Genomic DNA, 17,598 nt, shown 5'->3' on the forward strand with positions numbered 1-17,598 from the left:
ACTGTAACCCATACCATACTTTAAAGTATGGCTCTATTGAAACACATACTGTTCTATAATTACTTGTCAAAATGTACTTGAAAATTTATTGCTTTTTTGCTATATTTATGTTATATTTCACAATAAAAAAGTTAAAAAAAGAACACTTCATTGCCTTCTATTCCTCGATATAAATATGAATAAACAAAATTTTAAAAATGAATGAGAGTTAGTTTAGAGCCTAACATGTTCTGAATTAAAATATATATTTCAAAATTATAATTTTGCATGACAAAACTCAACACTTTTTTGTTTTTGCATTTTTGTATTCCCTTTCTTGCTGGGAAAACTCTTACTTTCACTAAAAGACCCAGTCCAGAAGTTCTATATAACTTGGTCCGCCAAAGTTAATGCTCTACCTCTCTACTCCTACTTTCTCTCACACAGACCTCTGGTAGGGCTCTCGCCACCCTATAATTATTATTCTGCCCTGTAATTATTATGCTGTATGGTTCTTTCTTTCACTAAACTTTGAGATCCTCAGTGTATTAGTTTCCTATAACTGCTACAATAAATTATAACAAGCTTTTTGGCTTAAAACAACATACATTCTTCTCTCATAATTATGGAGGCCAGAAGCCCAAAATCAGTTTCACCGGCTAAAGTCAGGGTGTGGGTAGGCCTGTTGCTTCTTCTAGAAACTCTAGAGGAGAATTTGTCTCTTGCCTTTTCTAGATTCTGGTGGCTGCTGGCATTCCATGTCTCATGGCCAAATCACTCCTATCTCTGGGTGGTACTGCCTTCTCCTATTCTGTCTGTGTTAAATCTCTTCCTGCTTCCCTCTTCATAAGGATATATGCGATTGCATTTAGGATCCACTTGGATAATCCAGGAAAAATTTCCCATTTCAAAATCCTTAGTTGGTTCCTATCACAAAGTCTTTGCCATACAAGGAAATACTCACATGTTCTAGGAGATAGAGGTGGTCGTCGGGGGCTGGGAGGTGGGTTATTATCCAGTCTACCTCCCTGAGTGAGAGAGATGCCTGACTCACGTTGGCGCCTTTAGTCTTTAGCACATCCTCTGGCACACAGTAGGTGCTATACAATTGTTGATCAAATTAATAAATACATGATTTCACTGAGTTTTTAAATTTCATACAGAGCCATACAAAACTGGGAGAAGCTTATAGTGTTCAGTAGAGCTCAGTATTGAGAAACACAGACTAGGGGCTTTAAAAGGTAAAAGGAATGTCTTCAGGGCAATATATAGTGAGTAACTAAATTTATTTTATAATTAGGCTCTAATTCAAGAAGTATGCAGATATTAAATAAGAAAAAATCCAAGCCATAACAATGTACAAAAACTTCAGTAAATATTAATTGTGACTGCACAGAACAAATAGTTAAATAAGAAAGAGCTTACCAGTACTGTCATTCTTTTTCCAAAGAAAAAGCCATATAAAAATTTGTAGTTACTATCTTAAGAAGGTTTGCTTCATTAAAATCACAGTTATTACTAAACAATCACTAATCCATAGAAATACATGAGATTCACCAGAGACTGCATTTGAGTTCCTCTTGTGAATATCTGCCTGGCTTCCTGGAATTCGTGTCATTTTGGTGTGACTTAATCATGGGCAATGAGGGACACTATCATAACACATTGCAACATCTTTGCATCTTGACTAAGGCTGATAAATGTCTTGATAGAGGCTATTCTTCAGGGGATACCATATCTTTGTAATGATATTATGTTCATATCTCTAGTCCATAATTCCAGTTAATGGTTCTGAAATAAGCACTCCCCCTGTGCTTATAAGGTAGAGAGAGTTAACTCCCTGCATGTCTTATTTCATGAGGTATCAAATTATTTGTGTGTAAGGGGCACTCTTATTCTCCATGTGTGCTTCAGATTAACAGCAACTTGAAAATTAAAAAAGCTAACACTAACCTTATTGATAAGTATTTGCTTAATTTTTAATAGGAACATGGAGCCTACCAAGAAATTTAATTGTGGCTTTTCTATACTAATAACATAAATGTTTCCATTTGGAAAGGGGTATAAAAAAGTTGATACCATTTATCAAAAAAGTTGGAGATTTTCTTGATGCATTCTGGTCTGTCATTCCAAAAGAGCTGATGAAACGTGGTAAATTTTGCTTGCTCCCAAAACTGAAGTGAAACATATAAACTTACTGTAATGCTCACCACTATTTTTTAGTGAATATTGAAACAACCATACTTATTGACAATTGTTATCATCTACATCCTATAAATTTGGAACGCTACTCATTACTATTTTTTCGCACTTTGGGTGCAGAGAATCCAAACTATGAATTTCATTTACATATTAGAAAGTTTTCTTGTGTAACCAAATGATTTTATTTTACAAGGTCATGCACTGTTTCAAAATATGTTAAATGACAATCATCTAATATAAGACTACATTAATTTTGTGATTTTTATCCTTTAATTTGAGTAAGGAGTATAACTTATTTTATTGAGAGAGTTATTTTTTTAATATATGAAAAGATATTTTATTAGTATTTTACTATATAACATATTAGTAAATACACCAGATAACATTTTCTCAAATGGCAAATAAGGTAAAGGATAACATTTCTCTTTGATTCCTAAAGAGAATTTGAAAATCATCTCTCTTTTGGGGGATTCAGTTTCCTACAACGTCTGTGATACTGTCCATGAGGATATCAATGGTGCTTAGTAGTAAAGAACATTTTGCTAAGCTGTTCTATCATGGGTCCTTGCTTAAGATTTTCTTCTTTTTCTTCTAATCTGGTTTTTAGCACTTGGTCATGTGCTTCTTCATTATTATGCACAGGACCAGGTTGAGGGATAGGTTTTGTGTGTTCAAATGGAATATCTACCGAAGGGTGGTAGCATACTGTCGTCCTGCCACTGGATGTCAAAGCAAGTTCTACTTTACAATTATAGTCATCTGGAAGAGAAGAGTATGTAGATTTACGACAAATGCAATATAAATCTCCATTTTGGATTGGAAATAAATGTTTCAATATAGTCCTACTTGATATCACCCATTTTGCTGCTGCTACTGCCATGGTGAATGACGGTACATTTGGTGGTATAAAAAAATTTTGAAGAGAAACTGCTTTGAAAATCTGCTTCTAGGCACACATATTTTCAAGCTTCCACAGATATTCACTATGAACCCACCATCTTGTCCCCCTTTTTATTTTTATTTTTACTGGTGTCTACTATGTGTCATGACTGTGCTTTTTAAAGGATTGTATATTGAAGCAACATTTACTCAAGGAAAAGTCTACAGTTAGGAGATACTTGAGAATCAAAAAGGAAAATATCTGGAGCTAGGATTTGATTAAATAATAATATTACTATTGGATTATATTATAGTCTTGGTTGGACACAAGATGCATGGAAATTCTTTGCTCAGAAAGCTATTAGTAACAATCAAATGGCATACAAAAATCCCTGTCCTTTCATAATTTTTATTTTAGTGAAAAGAGAGACAAATAAAACAAATTAGTATACAATATTTATGAAGTGTTATATTCTACGGAGAAAAATTAAAAGCAGATGCAGATCACGAGTGGAATGGGCTGCAGTATTAAATAGTGTGGTCACAGAAGGCCTCACTGAGAAGTTAGAATATGAGCAAAGCTGTGAAGGAGAACCAAATCGATATCTAAGGGAACAGCATCGCAGACAGAAGAATGGCTTGTCCAAAAGCAGTAAGCTGTTGTGTATGAGGAACATGCAGGAGGCTGGTGTGGCTGGAGCAGAGTGGGCAAGAGGAAGGAGAGTAGGAGATGAGGTCAGAGAGGTAAATGGGACACAGGTAAACAAGGAAAGTGTCCTGCAGAAGTAGCCTGGTTATCATAGGGTATCTAAATAATGAGACACTCTGGGGTCATTACCAAGAATGGATTTGCCCTAAATGTGCTGATCTTAAATGATCTCCATGGGCATGCTTGATACTGTGCATACTCTATGATCTCATATGTGTGCAGCTGTATGTGGTCTTTCTACAAAAAAAAAAAAAAAAAAGAAAAATCCTTTCCAAAGGATACATAAGATACTGTTAATAGTGGCAAAGTTTGGACAGAAGAGGTGGGGATGGCATCTGAGAGAGGATTTTACTTTCCATTATATAATTTTCTGTACTGATGAGTTATTTTGTTTTGTGTTTAAAGAATCTGTATATGTAACTTTTAGTTTTTAAAAACAAAAAAGAGCTGTTTGTTATTTCTTCAGCATGGTCTCTCTACAGTCAAATCTCATCAGAGTTGATGCAAGAGTTTTGCCTTTTGCCCTTTGGATGCCATGTCAGCATCCTGAAATGAATTTTGCAAGTGTTCTGCTTTTTAATTTCCTTTCTTAGAGCTCAGACCCATCATTTTCCTAAGTCATGACAATTTCACTAAGAAAAATCAGTTCCTCAATTTGAGCTCCTTGGCTACTTAGCAACTGTTATCAATCTTTACAATTTGAATTCCATTAACTTCTCCAAGGTGACTCCTGGACCAACCAACCAAAATCACACATGTGAATATATCCACGCCTGCCTCTGTCCTACAGGATAACCTTCCAAAGTTGCCTTTCCTACTCTTAGAGAATAAGACTTTCAAACTCTCCTCTACCATGAAAACTTTCCTAATTCACTTTAACTTATTTTTAGGACTCAAAAGTCCCAAACATAATTTACCAGAACCATATGCAGGTACCAGTTCTGTTTTCCCATTAAACATGGACTTGCTTCAAGAGAAGGAGCCAAGTCTTTCCTTTCTTTATCTTTCCACATGACCTAATATGACGCTCCCCACACAAGTGTTCTGAGCGACTTCGCTAACTGATTTATTTTTATTAATTAATGTTGCTTAGAAAGTAAATCTATAAAGCCAGAGAGAATGATGGGAGTCTGGAATGGTCACATAAATAGCTTCAATCCCTTTGTGGCGAATTCGTGGATTCACCTGTTCATTTTCCATTCCACTTTCTTCCTAGGACGATCTAATATTGCAGAAACTTTAAAACTTCAAATCTCTATTTCCCAGTCTCCTTCATAAAACTCCTGATATATCTGGAAGATGGAAGTGAGGCAAAGAACACCTTCTTGACTCATTCAACTACTTTTTTTTTCCCCAACAAGCAAAATCATGATGGTGGAGAGGCTTTTCTGTAGCAGATTTCTGCATTCATTCTTCAGTTTTCTGGGTGTTGAGAAGCAGTTGTGGTAGAGGTGGGGGCTGGCATCCATGCTCCCATACATACTCACCAATTTTGAGGCTGTCATGAAGCAGGATTGGAGGCTATGGGAGTCACCCAGCAGCTGAATTAGAGTTATGTAGTGGTTTCTTGTGTTCTAATGGCCTCCTGAGATGGGTCATGCCCAGAGACCCAGCCTAGAGCCCACTCCAGGCACTGCAATGACATTATGAGCACCTGCACACCTAATTCCCTGTGTGTTTTAGTTTTCTATGACTGCTGCAACAAATTATTACACACTTTGGTAGCTTAAAACATCAGAAGTTTACTCTCTTGCAGTTCTGCAGGCCATAAGTCTGTAATGAGTCTTACAGAACTAAAATCAAGGTGTTGACAGGAATTCACTCCCTCCAGAGGCTCTAGGGGAGAATCCATTCCCTTGCCCTTCCGGTATCTAGAGCCATATTCTTTCCATTTCCTGGCTCATGTCCCCTTCTGCCAAACTCAAAGCCAGCAGCTCAGCATCTTTTCTCTCTGACTCTGCTTCCAACACATGCTCATTTTCTCTTCTGTCTGAAATCTCCCACTTCCTCCCTCTATACGGACATGTGATTTCATTTAGGTCCACTCAGATAATCCAGGATAGTCTTCCCATTCTTAAGAGCCTTAATTGAATCATATGCATAAAAGCCATTTTGCCACAGAAGGTAACATTCACAGGTACCAGGGATTAGGACCTGGATATCTTCTGAAACTATTATTTAGCCTCACAGACTATACCTTCCTCTTCCCCATGTCACCTATGAGGTAACAAGTTCATAAGCACGGGGATCAGTACACTGACATTTTGGGAGGGTAGGGAGAACATTATACTGCTTGTTATAACAAGATACATAGAATAATGTGAAAATATGATATAATAATAATAATAATGAGAGTTATACTTGGTCCTAAGAGGTTGGTTTTATTTTTATCACCTTCCCCACATCTGGGTCATCCTTCCCATTTAGCTCTGATTCCTGCCACTCTCCTAGATAAAGCTCCTGCTGGAACCATTCAAGCTCCAACAACGTTACCAAACACACATCGATCTCTGCCCTCGACCTGTGTTCAACGTGCTCCTCTAGATGGAACGGCCTCCTCCTTCCTCTCTTTGTAGCTTGAATCCTCCCCCGGTACTTCAGTGTCCAACAGAAACCTATCCTGCTCCCTAAAATCTTTCATTATCACTTTAGCTGAAAGTGTTTGGGGGGCCCCTGTATTCTCCAAGGACACTTTACCACTGTAAGACTTGACTTTAACACCGTAAAATTTGTCATTTGTGCAGTTATCACTTTATTTTGGCAATTGTCTCCCTCAAAATTGTCCTATGCTCTATGTTCCAATGAAAAAAAGAACTGCTTTTTTTTCCCCTTAACTTTTGTCATTTTCCTCCATTTTTGTGCTTCTGAATCTGTCATTCTCTGCCTGGGATTCTATTCTGCCTTCTCTATGCACAGTGACAGATCTTCACCACTTTGGTACAGTTTCCTCATTGTTACAACAGAATGTGACTCCCCTTGTCTCTCTTACTTTGATCATCGTTCTCGTAAGACACTTAAAAACACTTTTCTTATAGTTTTCTAAAGAAGCATATCATGTTTTGCTTTAAAATTGTAGATTCTGTTTATCCCTCAACTCAATTGTAAGTATATTCAAGGAGCTACAGCTGTGGAAGCTCGGAGCCCCTCAGTGTTGGATAGGGTGTCAAGTCTTTCAGAACCGCTAGTGGAAGGGCTACAGGTGGAAATATGACCTATTTTCCACAACTCCTTCCTGTTCCCAAACCCCAGATACTGGCAGGCAAAATGTATAAGTACCTTCTAGGACAAATGAGTGAACATTACCAGTTTGAACCAAATAAATTAAAAATTCCATCTGAATTCCTTAAGCAACTTCCAGAATTCTATGAGCAAGAAAATGCGTTGGACTGAAATACTCAGGGAAAAGTCTTGTACCTCTTTTTCAATATTTGGCCGTGGTGAGGCTATAAGACACACGGCGGGGGGATAAGTGAAAGTAAATGTGCTCTCCTTTTGGCATCGTAAAGGTCTCGAATCCCAAATACAACCAATTGTGACCACAGAAATAAGGTATGTCTAAAGCACTGAACACTGAAAGATTTTAGAGTTACAAAATTTCCCTTTCTGCCTTTCCCCTTTACTCCTTTTTCTTCTCTTCTTTGAGGGAGGACATGAAGCCACAAGGAGATGAGCCAGGGTTTCCAGCATCTAATGTGGACACACTGCCCCCGCGGAAGCACTTTTGTGATGCGGGTTCCCGCTGCCTAATCAGCCTTTCATTGAATTCCGGGGAGGGACGCTGCAGCTTGGTTTTACTCACATCATTGGCTCTCTAGCGGGGCCAGGCAACTGGTATTACTAAGTTAATTTGTAAACTCCAACCCATACAAAGTATCAAACAAGCGGGAAGTAGCAAACTAGCTGAAAATTACTCCACTTCTATGGTAACTGCACTTCCTTTTGATTATAAATTGTGCATGTTAACATAAGATCTTGATCATTTGGCACTTAAGAAGTCAATCTTAGAAGAGTCTATGATCTGGACAGGTTTACCTGATTTCACCTGAATGTTTTTATCAAGTTTGGCCCTGCTTTGAATGTGACCAGAAAGCTTAATACGGAATTTCAAAAATGATCAGTGGTTTCACGTACTGAAATGTTTTTCTTCTTATGTATGAAAGGAGATGAATACATTGAAATGTCTAATTAATCCTGAGTAAATTGCAAGGTGATTACAAATTCTATGGTTTTTGATAATTACTCATTTTCTTAATTCTTGGTTCTCATGAATATTTATAGGTAGATGGATATAAACACTGATCATGTATCAGCCCTTACAGGTATAATAACACCATTTAATGAGGGCCACATGGTTTCTGCCTGCTATGAATCTGGAATCTTCAGTAAAAAAAAAAAAAAAATCACTGCAATGTTCAAGGCTAAAACTGGTATCATTAATAGTTGTTTCCTGGATAGCTGAGTAATAGTTTTGCAAAGTATACCTTTATACTTTCCTAATTTAATATAGAAAAACTATGGATCAAAATTTAACATCGCCTCCAGGGGATCAGCCTGAAGATCAGTTCGCACTGTGCTGTGATTATGAAGAGTTTACTCTGAAATTCATTGGACATTGTTGACCTAAAAACAACAACAACAATAACAAAACTGTGATATCTTTCTGCGGTGGGCCCAGTGCCTGCTGTTGAAATGGGAACGTTTCTGAAGCCTGGGATGGTGGCGCCGGTGTGGCTGGACGCTACTCCAGAAGCAAAGTCATCATCGTGAAGAGCATCGGTGATGGCACATCAGACCACCCCCCTACAGCCATGCTCCAGTGGCTGGAATTGAGCATGACCCCTGCAAAGTGACAGCTGATATGAGCCAGAAGAAAATCGCCAAGAGATCAAAGATCTAGTCTTTTGTGCAAGTTTATAGCTACAATCGCCACATGCCTCCAAGGTACTCTGTGGATAGCTCCTTGGACAAAACCATTGTCAACAAGGACATCTTCAGAGACCCTGCTCTTAAACTCAAGGCCCAGTACAAGGCCAAGGTCAAGTTCAAGGAGAGGTACAAGACAGGCAAAAACATGTGCTTCTTCCAGAGCTGTGGTTTTATATATTTTTTGTTTCAATCATTAAAAATGCAAAACAAAGGGTAATATCATAAAGCTAGGTTAGGAGTACGGAGCTGACATGCCATGCCATCGCTGGGTAACCTGGAAAAAGTCCCTTGACTGCTCTGTGTACAGTCCCTGCTTTGTAAAGTGATATCACCAATAAGTTCAACCTGCACACTTACCAGGACTATTGTAAGGGTACAATAATAATATTACTAATGATAGTAACACTAATAGCCATTTTTACTATTGTAATTATAATATAAAGCATATGGAGAGATAGAAACAAATGTAGGCTCTTATTTTCCTTTTTAGTAAATCATAATAATATTTTATAGTACTGACCCTACTAGTCAAGTATTTTATAATGATTTTATTTGGACAGATATTTCTCAATGAAATGGCTGAAAAAGTTGTTTTTTGAACAGAGGACAAATTATAATAGATCCCTCATGGCAGAACACAGTACTAATGAAACTTTACTTTGATGTTCCTCAGTAAATTTACAAGCAAGTTCTCCAGAATAATCAACTTTTGAAAACATATTATGTATAGTAAGCTAAAAACTAAAATAAAACAGGCATACTACATTATTCATTTTATTAAATTTCAAAAACAGGTTTTGTGAGCATGATTTTCTGATCTCTCACTATGACCTATTCTAGAACATTGGATTATTTTCTAAAATATTCTTATAAAGTTTTATGTAAAACAATTTATTCACTGACATTTGAGAATGAGTTATATGGGTATGATTTTAGCAATACTCTTTTACTGCTGTGGACCCATACCCTAACAATCACGGCTGCAAAATCCATATTTACATAGTAAACTTTTTCATTTCAGGATAGAATGAATAAGTGAGAAACCCAATTCATAGTGTGTATATGTATTCTTTAACATTTCAAAAATTTTTGAATAGGTAGTATAGGCACATGGTACAAAATTTTGAAAGATACAAAAGAGTACACAAGAAACAGATTTTCCCTTCAATATATCTTCAGCCAACAATTACCTCTGGGAACTAACCACTGTTATCAGTTTCTCAGACATCCTTCCAGACATCTGAGTATTCAAATGAAACTGAGCTCTAACCCAATTTAGGTTAATATGTCAAGACATCATATAGTGCTGGATTTTTCCTCAGAAACATTCAGTCCTTCAAGTGTTCTACCTAACCAGGTCCATGATCCAATCATTTTGGGAAATATAACATACTCCAGACTCCACTTTGAGATTTAAATTACATATCTTAAAAGCTCTGAAAAGGAAAGAAATATGTCTAATATATTTTCTATACGTATTTTACCACAAAACATCTTTCCCTCTCTCCATAGGACATTAATAAATACCTGAAAAATTATGTGGAGTAGGTAAAAGTAAAGAGATCTAAATAATATACAAACTTTAACTAATAATAATGCATGGATATTAGGTCACTAATTTGTAACAATGTACCATACTAATGTAAGACAGTAATAATTGGGGGCACAGTATATGAAAAATCTTTGTATATCTTCTTGATTTTTCTGTAAATGGGAAATTGTTTGAAAGAGTAAAGTTTATTTAAAAAATACTAATTTTGCAGATGTAAAGAGAGCATGAAATAACACTAACATTAGATTGAAGAAACTTATAGTTTCAGTTTTACTGCTTCGCCATTGGTTACTAAATTGGATCACAGTTTCTACGCTGCAAAATCTTACGGTTGGGGGTGCACAGATGGTTCAGTGGTAGAATGCTCACCTTCCGCGTGGGTGAAATCAAACTCCCGAGTTTCATTTCTAGACCATGTACCCTTCCCAACCCCCCCCCCCCAAAAAAAAATCTTGGGGTTGGGATAGACAATCACTAAGATTCTGTTTCTCATTCTCTCTCTCTTTTTACCCCCAATCACTGTAAAACTTCCCCAAGATATGAATGAGTTAGAAAAAGTTTCTACTTACATCTAAGGTCTTGTTCAAAAACTTTTATTTCAAAAATTCAACTGCAATCAGTAATATATTTAACAGAAAGTTGCAGGCAGCTATTACATAATACTCGATTTGAGTTTGTCTTTAAAAGGAATTTAAGATTTTGTCTTTCTGAAGGGAATTAAACAGTATTCCTAGAGTTTTAACTACTGTTCATTTATGGAACAAGCTCTTTTTATAAAAATAAAGCAAATGTAAATAGGTTATCAAAATGACCATATATTTGGGAGGGCACTTAACCCTTGATTATCTGGCAGAAGATGGCTAAAATAGTAATTAATCACAAAAGTTGTATTTGTGAAAATATTTTTGTATGAGGAAGAACAAAGGACTGTCAATAGTGCATGGTATTGAAAATAGATGGGTAATTCATATCTTAAAACTTTAACTTATGTGTGAGACTAAAGCAAAAAATGTTTATTTGGTATAAAATTTATATTTTGACTAGTGCATTTTCTAATATAACTTATATGGACAGTTTAACTGAACACCATAAGTACATGGGACCTTGAATAGGGCATGAGATTTTATAGGTTTGTCCAGAGTGATGCCCCAATAAATCCCAGATGATTTGAGCAGTGAATAAAAAAGTATTGACAAAGTCCCCTTGGGGAAATGGGGAGAAAGGGGGAAAATTCAACTCCCCCATTTGGAGAATTCCTGATATTCTTGCAAGTAGTGGGGACAACAAAATCAGTAGTCTGAGCCTCAATCTTGGGGTTTATTCATATGAAACTTTTTCCTGCAAAGGATCAGCTAAGCCTCTTAAAATTAAGCCTAAAAGTCACTCCCTGAGAACCTCTTTTGTTGCTCAGATGTGGCCTCTCTCTCTCAGTCAACATGGCAAGCAAACTCACCACCCTTCCCCTCTCTACGTGAGACATGACTCCCGTGACCTAGAATGCCTCCAGGTGGCAGAAGCAAAGACAAATATTTCTGGGGGAAATACCTTATCATTAGACCTCAAAGAAGTAATTTTACAAGACAAATGGGTATCACCAAGTAAATAATTACTTCTCTCGTAAGGAAACAAGGTGCATGTGTGAGAACATTATAAACAAGGACAACGGAAATCAGATGTGAAAATTTCAAATATTATAACTAACACAGAAAATAAGTAACTGTTTACTACAATTAAACAAACAAATGATGGGCTGAAAACGAGAATATGAGACTATTAAGAATGATGCAGCACAAATGAAACCAGAAGGAAAGATAGGCGATAAAGACTGAGATGGTATAATCCAGGAAGGCCTCGAGTGTATGATGACAGTGACTAAATGTACAAATTTAAAAATGTTTTTGCATGAGGAAGAACAAAGGAATGGCAATACTGCAGGGTGACTTTAACTTATGTGTGAGACTAAAGCAAAAAATGTTTATTTGGTACAAAATTTATATTTTGACTAGTGCATTTCTTAATATAACTTATGTGGACAGTTTAATTGAACACCACAAGTACATGGAACCTTGAGTAGGGCATGAGATCTTGTAGCTTTGTTCACAGCGATGTCCCGAAAAATCCCAGAATGATTTGAACAGGGAATAAAAAAGCACTTGCAAAGTGCTTTTTTATGGCAAAAACAGGGGGAAATGGCAAGAAAGAGGGAAAACTCAACTTTCCCATGTGGAGAATTCTTGGTATTCTCACAAGCAGTGGGGACAGCCAAAGCAATAGGCTGAGCCCTCAATCTTGGGGTTTGTTCATATGAAGCTTATCCCCACAAAGGATAGGCTAAGCCTACTTGGAATTAGGCCTAAAAGTCACCTCCAAGAACCTCTTTTGTTGCTCAGATGTGGTCTCTCTCTCTCTCAGCCAACACAACAAGCAAACACACTGCCCTCCCCCTCTCTCCATGGCACATGACTCCCAGGGGTGTGGACCTTTCTGGCAAAGTGGGACAGAAATCCTAGAATGAGCTGGGACTCAGCAACAAGGAATTGAGAAACCCTTCTTGACTGAAAGGGGGAAGAGAGAAATGAGATAAAATAAAGTGTCAGTGGCTGAGAGGTTTCAAACAGAGTCGAGAGGTTATCCTGGAGATTATTCTTACTCATTATATATTTATCACCTTTTAGTTAAGGTATAATGAAGAGGTTGGAGGGAAGTGCCTGAAACTGTAGAGCTGTGTTCCAGTAGCCATGCTTCTTGAAGATGATTGTATAATGATATAGCTTTCACAGTGTGACCGTGGGATTGTGAAAACCTTGTGTCTGATACTCCTTTTATCTACCTTATCGACAGATGAGTAAAACATATGGATTAAAAATAAATACATAATAGGGGGAACAAATGTTAAAATAAATTTAGTATATTGAAATGCTAGCAATCAATGAAAGGGAGGGGTAAGGATATGGTAGGTATGAATTTTTTTCTTTTAATTTTTTTCTGAATTGATGCAAATGTTCTAAGAAATGATCATGATGATGAATATACAACTATGTGATGATATTGTGAGTTATTGATTACTTATCAAGAATGGAATGATCATATAGTAAGAATGTCCATGTTTGTATGTTGTTATCTTTAAAAAATAAATTAATTAAAAAAAAGAATGATGCAGCAGATTTAAAAAAGAACCTTAGTAATATCTACAAGTGAAAAAGGTAATATCTGAAAGTTGAAATTCAATGGCCAAATAGAGTTGAGAGGTCATTATGGAGGTTTTTATTATGCATTATATAGATATCCTTTTTTAAGTTTTTAATGTATTAGAATAGTTAGAAGGAAATATCTAAAACTGTTGAACTGTAATCCAGCAGTTTGATTTTTGAAGATGTCTGTATAACTATATAGCTTTTATGGTATGACCATGTGATTGTGAAAACCTTGCAACTAACATTCCCTTTATTGAAGTGTATGGACAGATGAGTAAGAAAATAAAGACAAAAAAATAAATAAATAATGGAGATGGTGGTGGATAAAAGGTATGGAATATTATTCGTGTTTTTTTTTTATTTTTAGTTTTATTCTTTTTTTTATTTTTAGTTTTATTCTTCTTTTTTTTAATGAAAATGTTCAAAAACGGATGGTGATGATGAATATACAACTATATGATGATATTGTGAATCACTGATTTAATACTTTGGATAATTTATATGGTATGTGAAAACATGTCAATAAAATTGCATTAAAAAAATTCAATAGCCAGATTTAACAGAGATGAATCTTTCAAACCTAAATAGAGAATTGATGATCTGCTTTAAATTATTCTATCTGTAAAGCATTCTCTGATCTCACTTCCTCATACAGTCTAGGAATCCTTACTTTTAGGAATTTCTTCCTAACAATCAACCCTAAAAGCAGAACATTAGCTATTTCTGTTACTCGATATTAACAGCTACTTAAAGTACTAACATATTGGTGTAGTCACTCGATGTTTGAAAATTCAAAAGAAAATGGTTCTAAGCATAGAGTTTTGAAGAAATTCAGTCTATAAATGCAAATGAGGCAACAACTAAGGAAAATTGTACTAATTTTCTTCATATTTTAATTTACATGAAATTTAGGTTATTATATAAAAATGCATGTAACTTAAAATTCAAAAGGATGGGAAATTATTTTACCTAGGGTTTCCTTGTAGCACAATCATTCTATACGGAGAAGGTCCTTACATAACTTAGAATATTTTGTTTGTTTCTTTGTTGCTAATCATTGACTCAAGTCCATAAATGGTACCAGCATGATTTAAAATTTGGGGAAATAGCATCTGGCTAGTATAACCGATAGTACTAAGAACAGCTATTGCAGAGAATGACATGGCAGCATATCTTTGACAAAATAGTTATTTCCTATAGTACCATTTGTATTTAAATTTGGATGTCCTAAGCAAGAGTGCCATAATTAAGGTGAAAGCAAATTAGGCTGGTACAAAATGAGTGTGCTTAAAGAAATCAAAGTGTTGAAACAAGGTGAATAAAACAGGCAAAGGGGAAAATGTGACTCTAAGGGACTGAATACATTATTTCTGTCAACCATTTTGGAAATACAAACATTACATCAAACAGTGTCAATCTCAAGTGAGATTTATAATTTATCTACTTTATACTAATATAAAATATCCCTGGTGCTGTCATTTTGAAAGGGGAGTGGAGGAAGAAAAGGAGATTAAGCCTGCACCCCAACCTGTTTTTGCCTCACACCCCAGATTCCCCACCTGTGAAAGAAAGGTCCTTTCTCTTTCTTGTCCCAGCTCCCCAAATTCTAGAATAAAAAAGATTGAACAGCGGAAGTGCGAGCTGCAGCAGCAGGTCCCCCGCGAATCAGCGCGGGACAGCCCCACTTGCCGGGGAAGGGTTCTGCCGGCTTTGCGGTTGCCGGTGATTCCCCGACTCCTGGAAGCTGCCAAACGTCTATGTGGAGAACAGCGTGGGGATCACTGTGCTGGAGCTGTGCTGGAAGCATGCTTCAGATGCCTGTGAGAACTTGCTGAGCTGGCGCACTGAGGTTACTACGATGGCATGAAATTCCACAGGATCATCAAAGACTTCATAATCCAGCGAGGTGACCCTACAGGGACAGGTTCAGGCGGTGCATACATTTATGGCAGGCTACGTGAAGGTCAACTTCATCCAGACTTGAAACTCACGGGGGCTTGAATTCTTGCAAGGAATGAGGGCCAGACATCAACAGCATCTGTGTGACCCTGGCACCCACCCAGTGGCTTAACAGCAAACACACAATTTCCAGCCGGGTGTGCCAGGACACAGGGGTGGTGAACTGAGTGGGAATGGGAGAAACAAACTCCCAACACTGCCCTCTGGATAGTATGAAGATCATCAAGGATCATTCCTACCCTTTTGGGTAGACTGCTGCTCTCCTGGACAGACCTTTGGGTCCTCTGAGATGGCCCTGCGAACCAGCTTCCATATGACCTAGAACCACACGTGACTCTAAACATCAGTGTGGGCTTGAAAATTTAGGAGCTACGGAGGCCGGGGTTTGGGGTGACTTAGAAATGGAAGTGTGTTCTAATAGAATGCTTCTTTTTTCTTCCCCTTGTGCCTACACTGGCAGAGCATTTGCAGAAATGCCATACAAGCTCATGAATAAGTTATTACTAACTGCAAAGGGTCCATGTTGGTCCTTTTTGGGCATGTCTACTCCGACCCACTTGGAACAAAACGAAGCACGATTTGTCTATCTGTGGTATCTAACCAACTGCTTTATGGGGAGATTTATGTCCTGGCTAGTGTTGCAGTCTTTGGTGTCCGACAGCCACAGAATTCAAACCCAAGCAGTGTCTGTCAGCCTTCTTAATTCTGTGCATCCCCTATTTCAATCCCCTACAGTTGTTCTTCCAGGGAGACTCTGCATCTCTCTATTTTCCCCTCTCAGCGCCAGAGCATCAACACTGCCATTTTGGACACTTAGACAGCCCATGCACAGCCACACTGAATTTCTGCCACATGAAAAACATATCCAACAATCAAATTTCTAAGAAGGTGTCAAGTAAGGAATGATAATGTGTAATAATTGAGAAATGAATTTATTAAAAGACAGAAGCAATGACCTCCCCCCCCGCCCCAGAAAGGAGTGGAAATCTGTAGTAAGTACAAGGACAGACTGAGCCCTCCTTAAAAAGCAGTATTCTCAAAGGAGAAGGGTACCAGTTAGGTTTTTCAACTTAACATTTTAGAGATACCAGATAAGAGATTTTTATATGCTAAGTTAAAAAAAAAACAAACTTCACTTTATTCATTTTTTTGAGAAGGGGTAGAGATAAGAGGAACAAAGTTAACACATATGCAATACATAGAAACTTCCAAAGTAAAATGCCACTGATGGTGGAAAAAGAGAGATTAAAAAAAAAAAAAAGGGCAGGCCACGGCGGCTCAGCAGGCAGAGTTCTTGCCTGCCATGCAGAGACCTGGGTTAGATTCTGGGGCCTGCCCATGCAAAAAAAAGATCAAGGTCATTCTTATCTCCCACTGGAAAGTATCAAACTGTATCTTGAATCTGACAACACATTATCCCTTTCAACTCTCTCATCTAGATTACAACAACCTCTTTCCTAGCTGGTCTTCCAGAATTTCACTCTTGTCTATTTTCAATCAATATATCATAGAGCAGAAAAAGTGATTTTCTAACATAATTTACTGTTTAAAATTCTGCAAAAGCTCCCCAAAGTGCACAGAATTAAATCCAAACTCCCTTATTTGACCTCCAGACTTCATATGATTTGGTTCCTGCATACCTCGCCATGCTACACTCACCCTTAACTCAAACACACACACACACACACACACAAACTCCCTGTTAGCATATATTACAGTGTGCAATTATTTTTATATTTGCCAGCTTATTTATAAATGTTTCTCCTCTCACATGTAGGCTCTATGATGACAGTGAATGTCTTCTGATGATCTCTTTTTAAGTGTAACTTTTAAAAACAGAAATGTAAATATATATATATATATATATATTTTAGAAAATGCACATTATTTTTTTCTACTTTGAAACACTAGAACCCAGGTTTTTAGAATATACATTTCATACTAATATGTGATGTTTGATGAAAAAGTAGTTCTGTGGTCAAATAATTCTTGTAAGGGGCTACACACTGTATGTCCCTCTTGAGAGTCCAGGATGCACGTTAGTATGCTAAAAGCTTTGAGAAGTAAATAAATCCTTCACTTTTATTCAACCCATTGCTTCCTGTACTTGTAGTGTCTGCCTCTTTTCCTTATTTAACATTTATTAACCTTCTGAGGGACTAGTGTAATGTTCAAAAATCAAAAACTTTGGGAAACTG

General features: G+C 37.0%; 2 protein-coding genes and 2 pseudogenes across 12 annotated transcripts in view; 2 read left to right on the forward strand and 2 right to left on the reverse strand.

The window, feature by feature from the left end:
* Window positions 1–17,598, reverse strand: part of LOC143665614 (DNA repair protein XRCC4-like) — a 283,083-nt gene that overhangs the window by 27,730 nt on the left and 237,755 nt on the right. The window lies entirely within an intron of this gene.
* LOC143665369 (large ribosomal subunit protein mL42-like) lies at window positions 2,497–3,757 on the reverse strand. Its single transcript, XM_077138714.1, has one exon. It carries the CDS (start codon window positions 3,059–3,061, stop codon window positions 2,693–2,695), a length of 369 nt encoding a protein of 122 aa, XP_076994829.1. The 5' UTR covers window positions 3,062–3,757; the 3' UTR covers window positions 2,497–2,692.
* Window positions 8,459–8,912, forward strand: LOC143665778 (large ribosomal subunit protein eL27 pseudogene; annotated as a pseudogene).
* LOC143665779 (peptidyl-prolyl cis-trans isomerase-like 1 pseudogene) lies at window positions 15,171–15,651 on the forward strand (annotated as a pseudogene).

The sequence above is a fragment of the Tamandua tetradactyla genome, chromosome 21, assembly GCF_023851605.1.
Source record: "Tamandua tetradactyla isolate mTamTet1 chromosome 21, mTamTet1.pri, whole genome shotgun sequence".
Taxonomy (NCBI): Eukaryota; Metazoa; Chordata; class Mammalia; order Pilosa; family Myrmecophagidae; genus Tamandua; species Tamandua tetradactyla.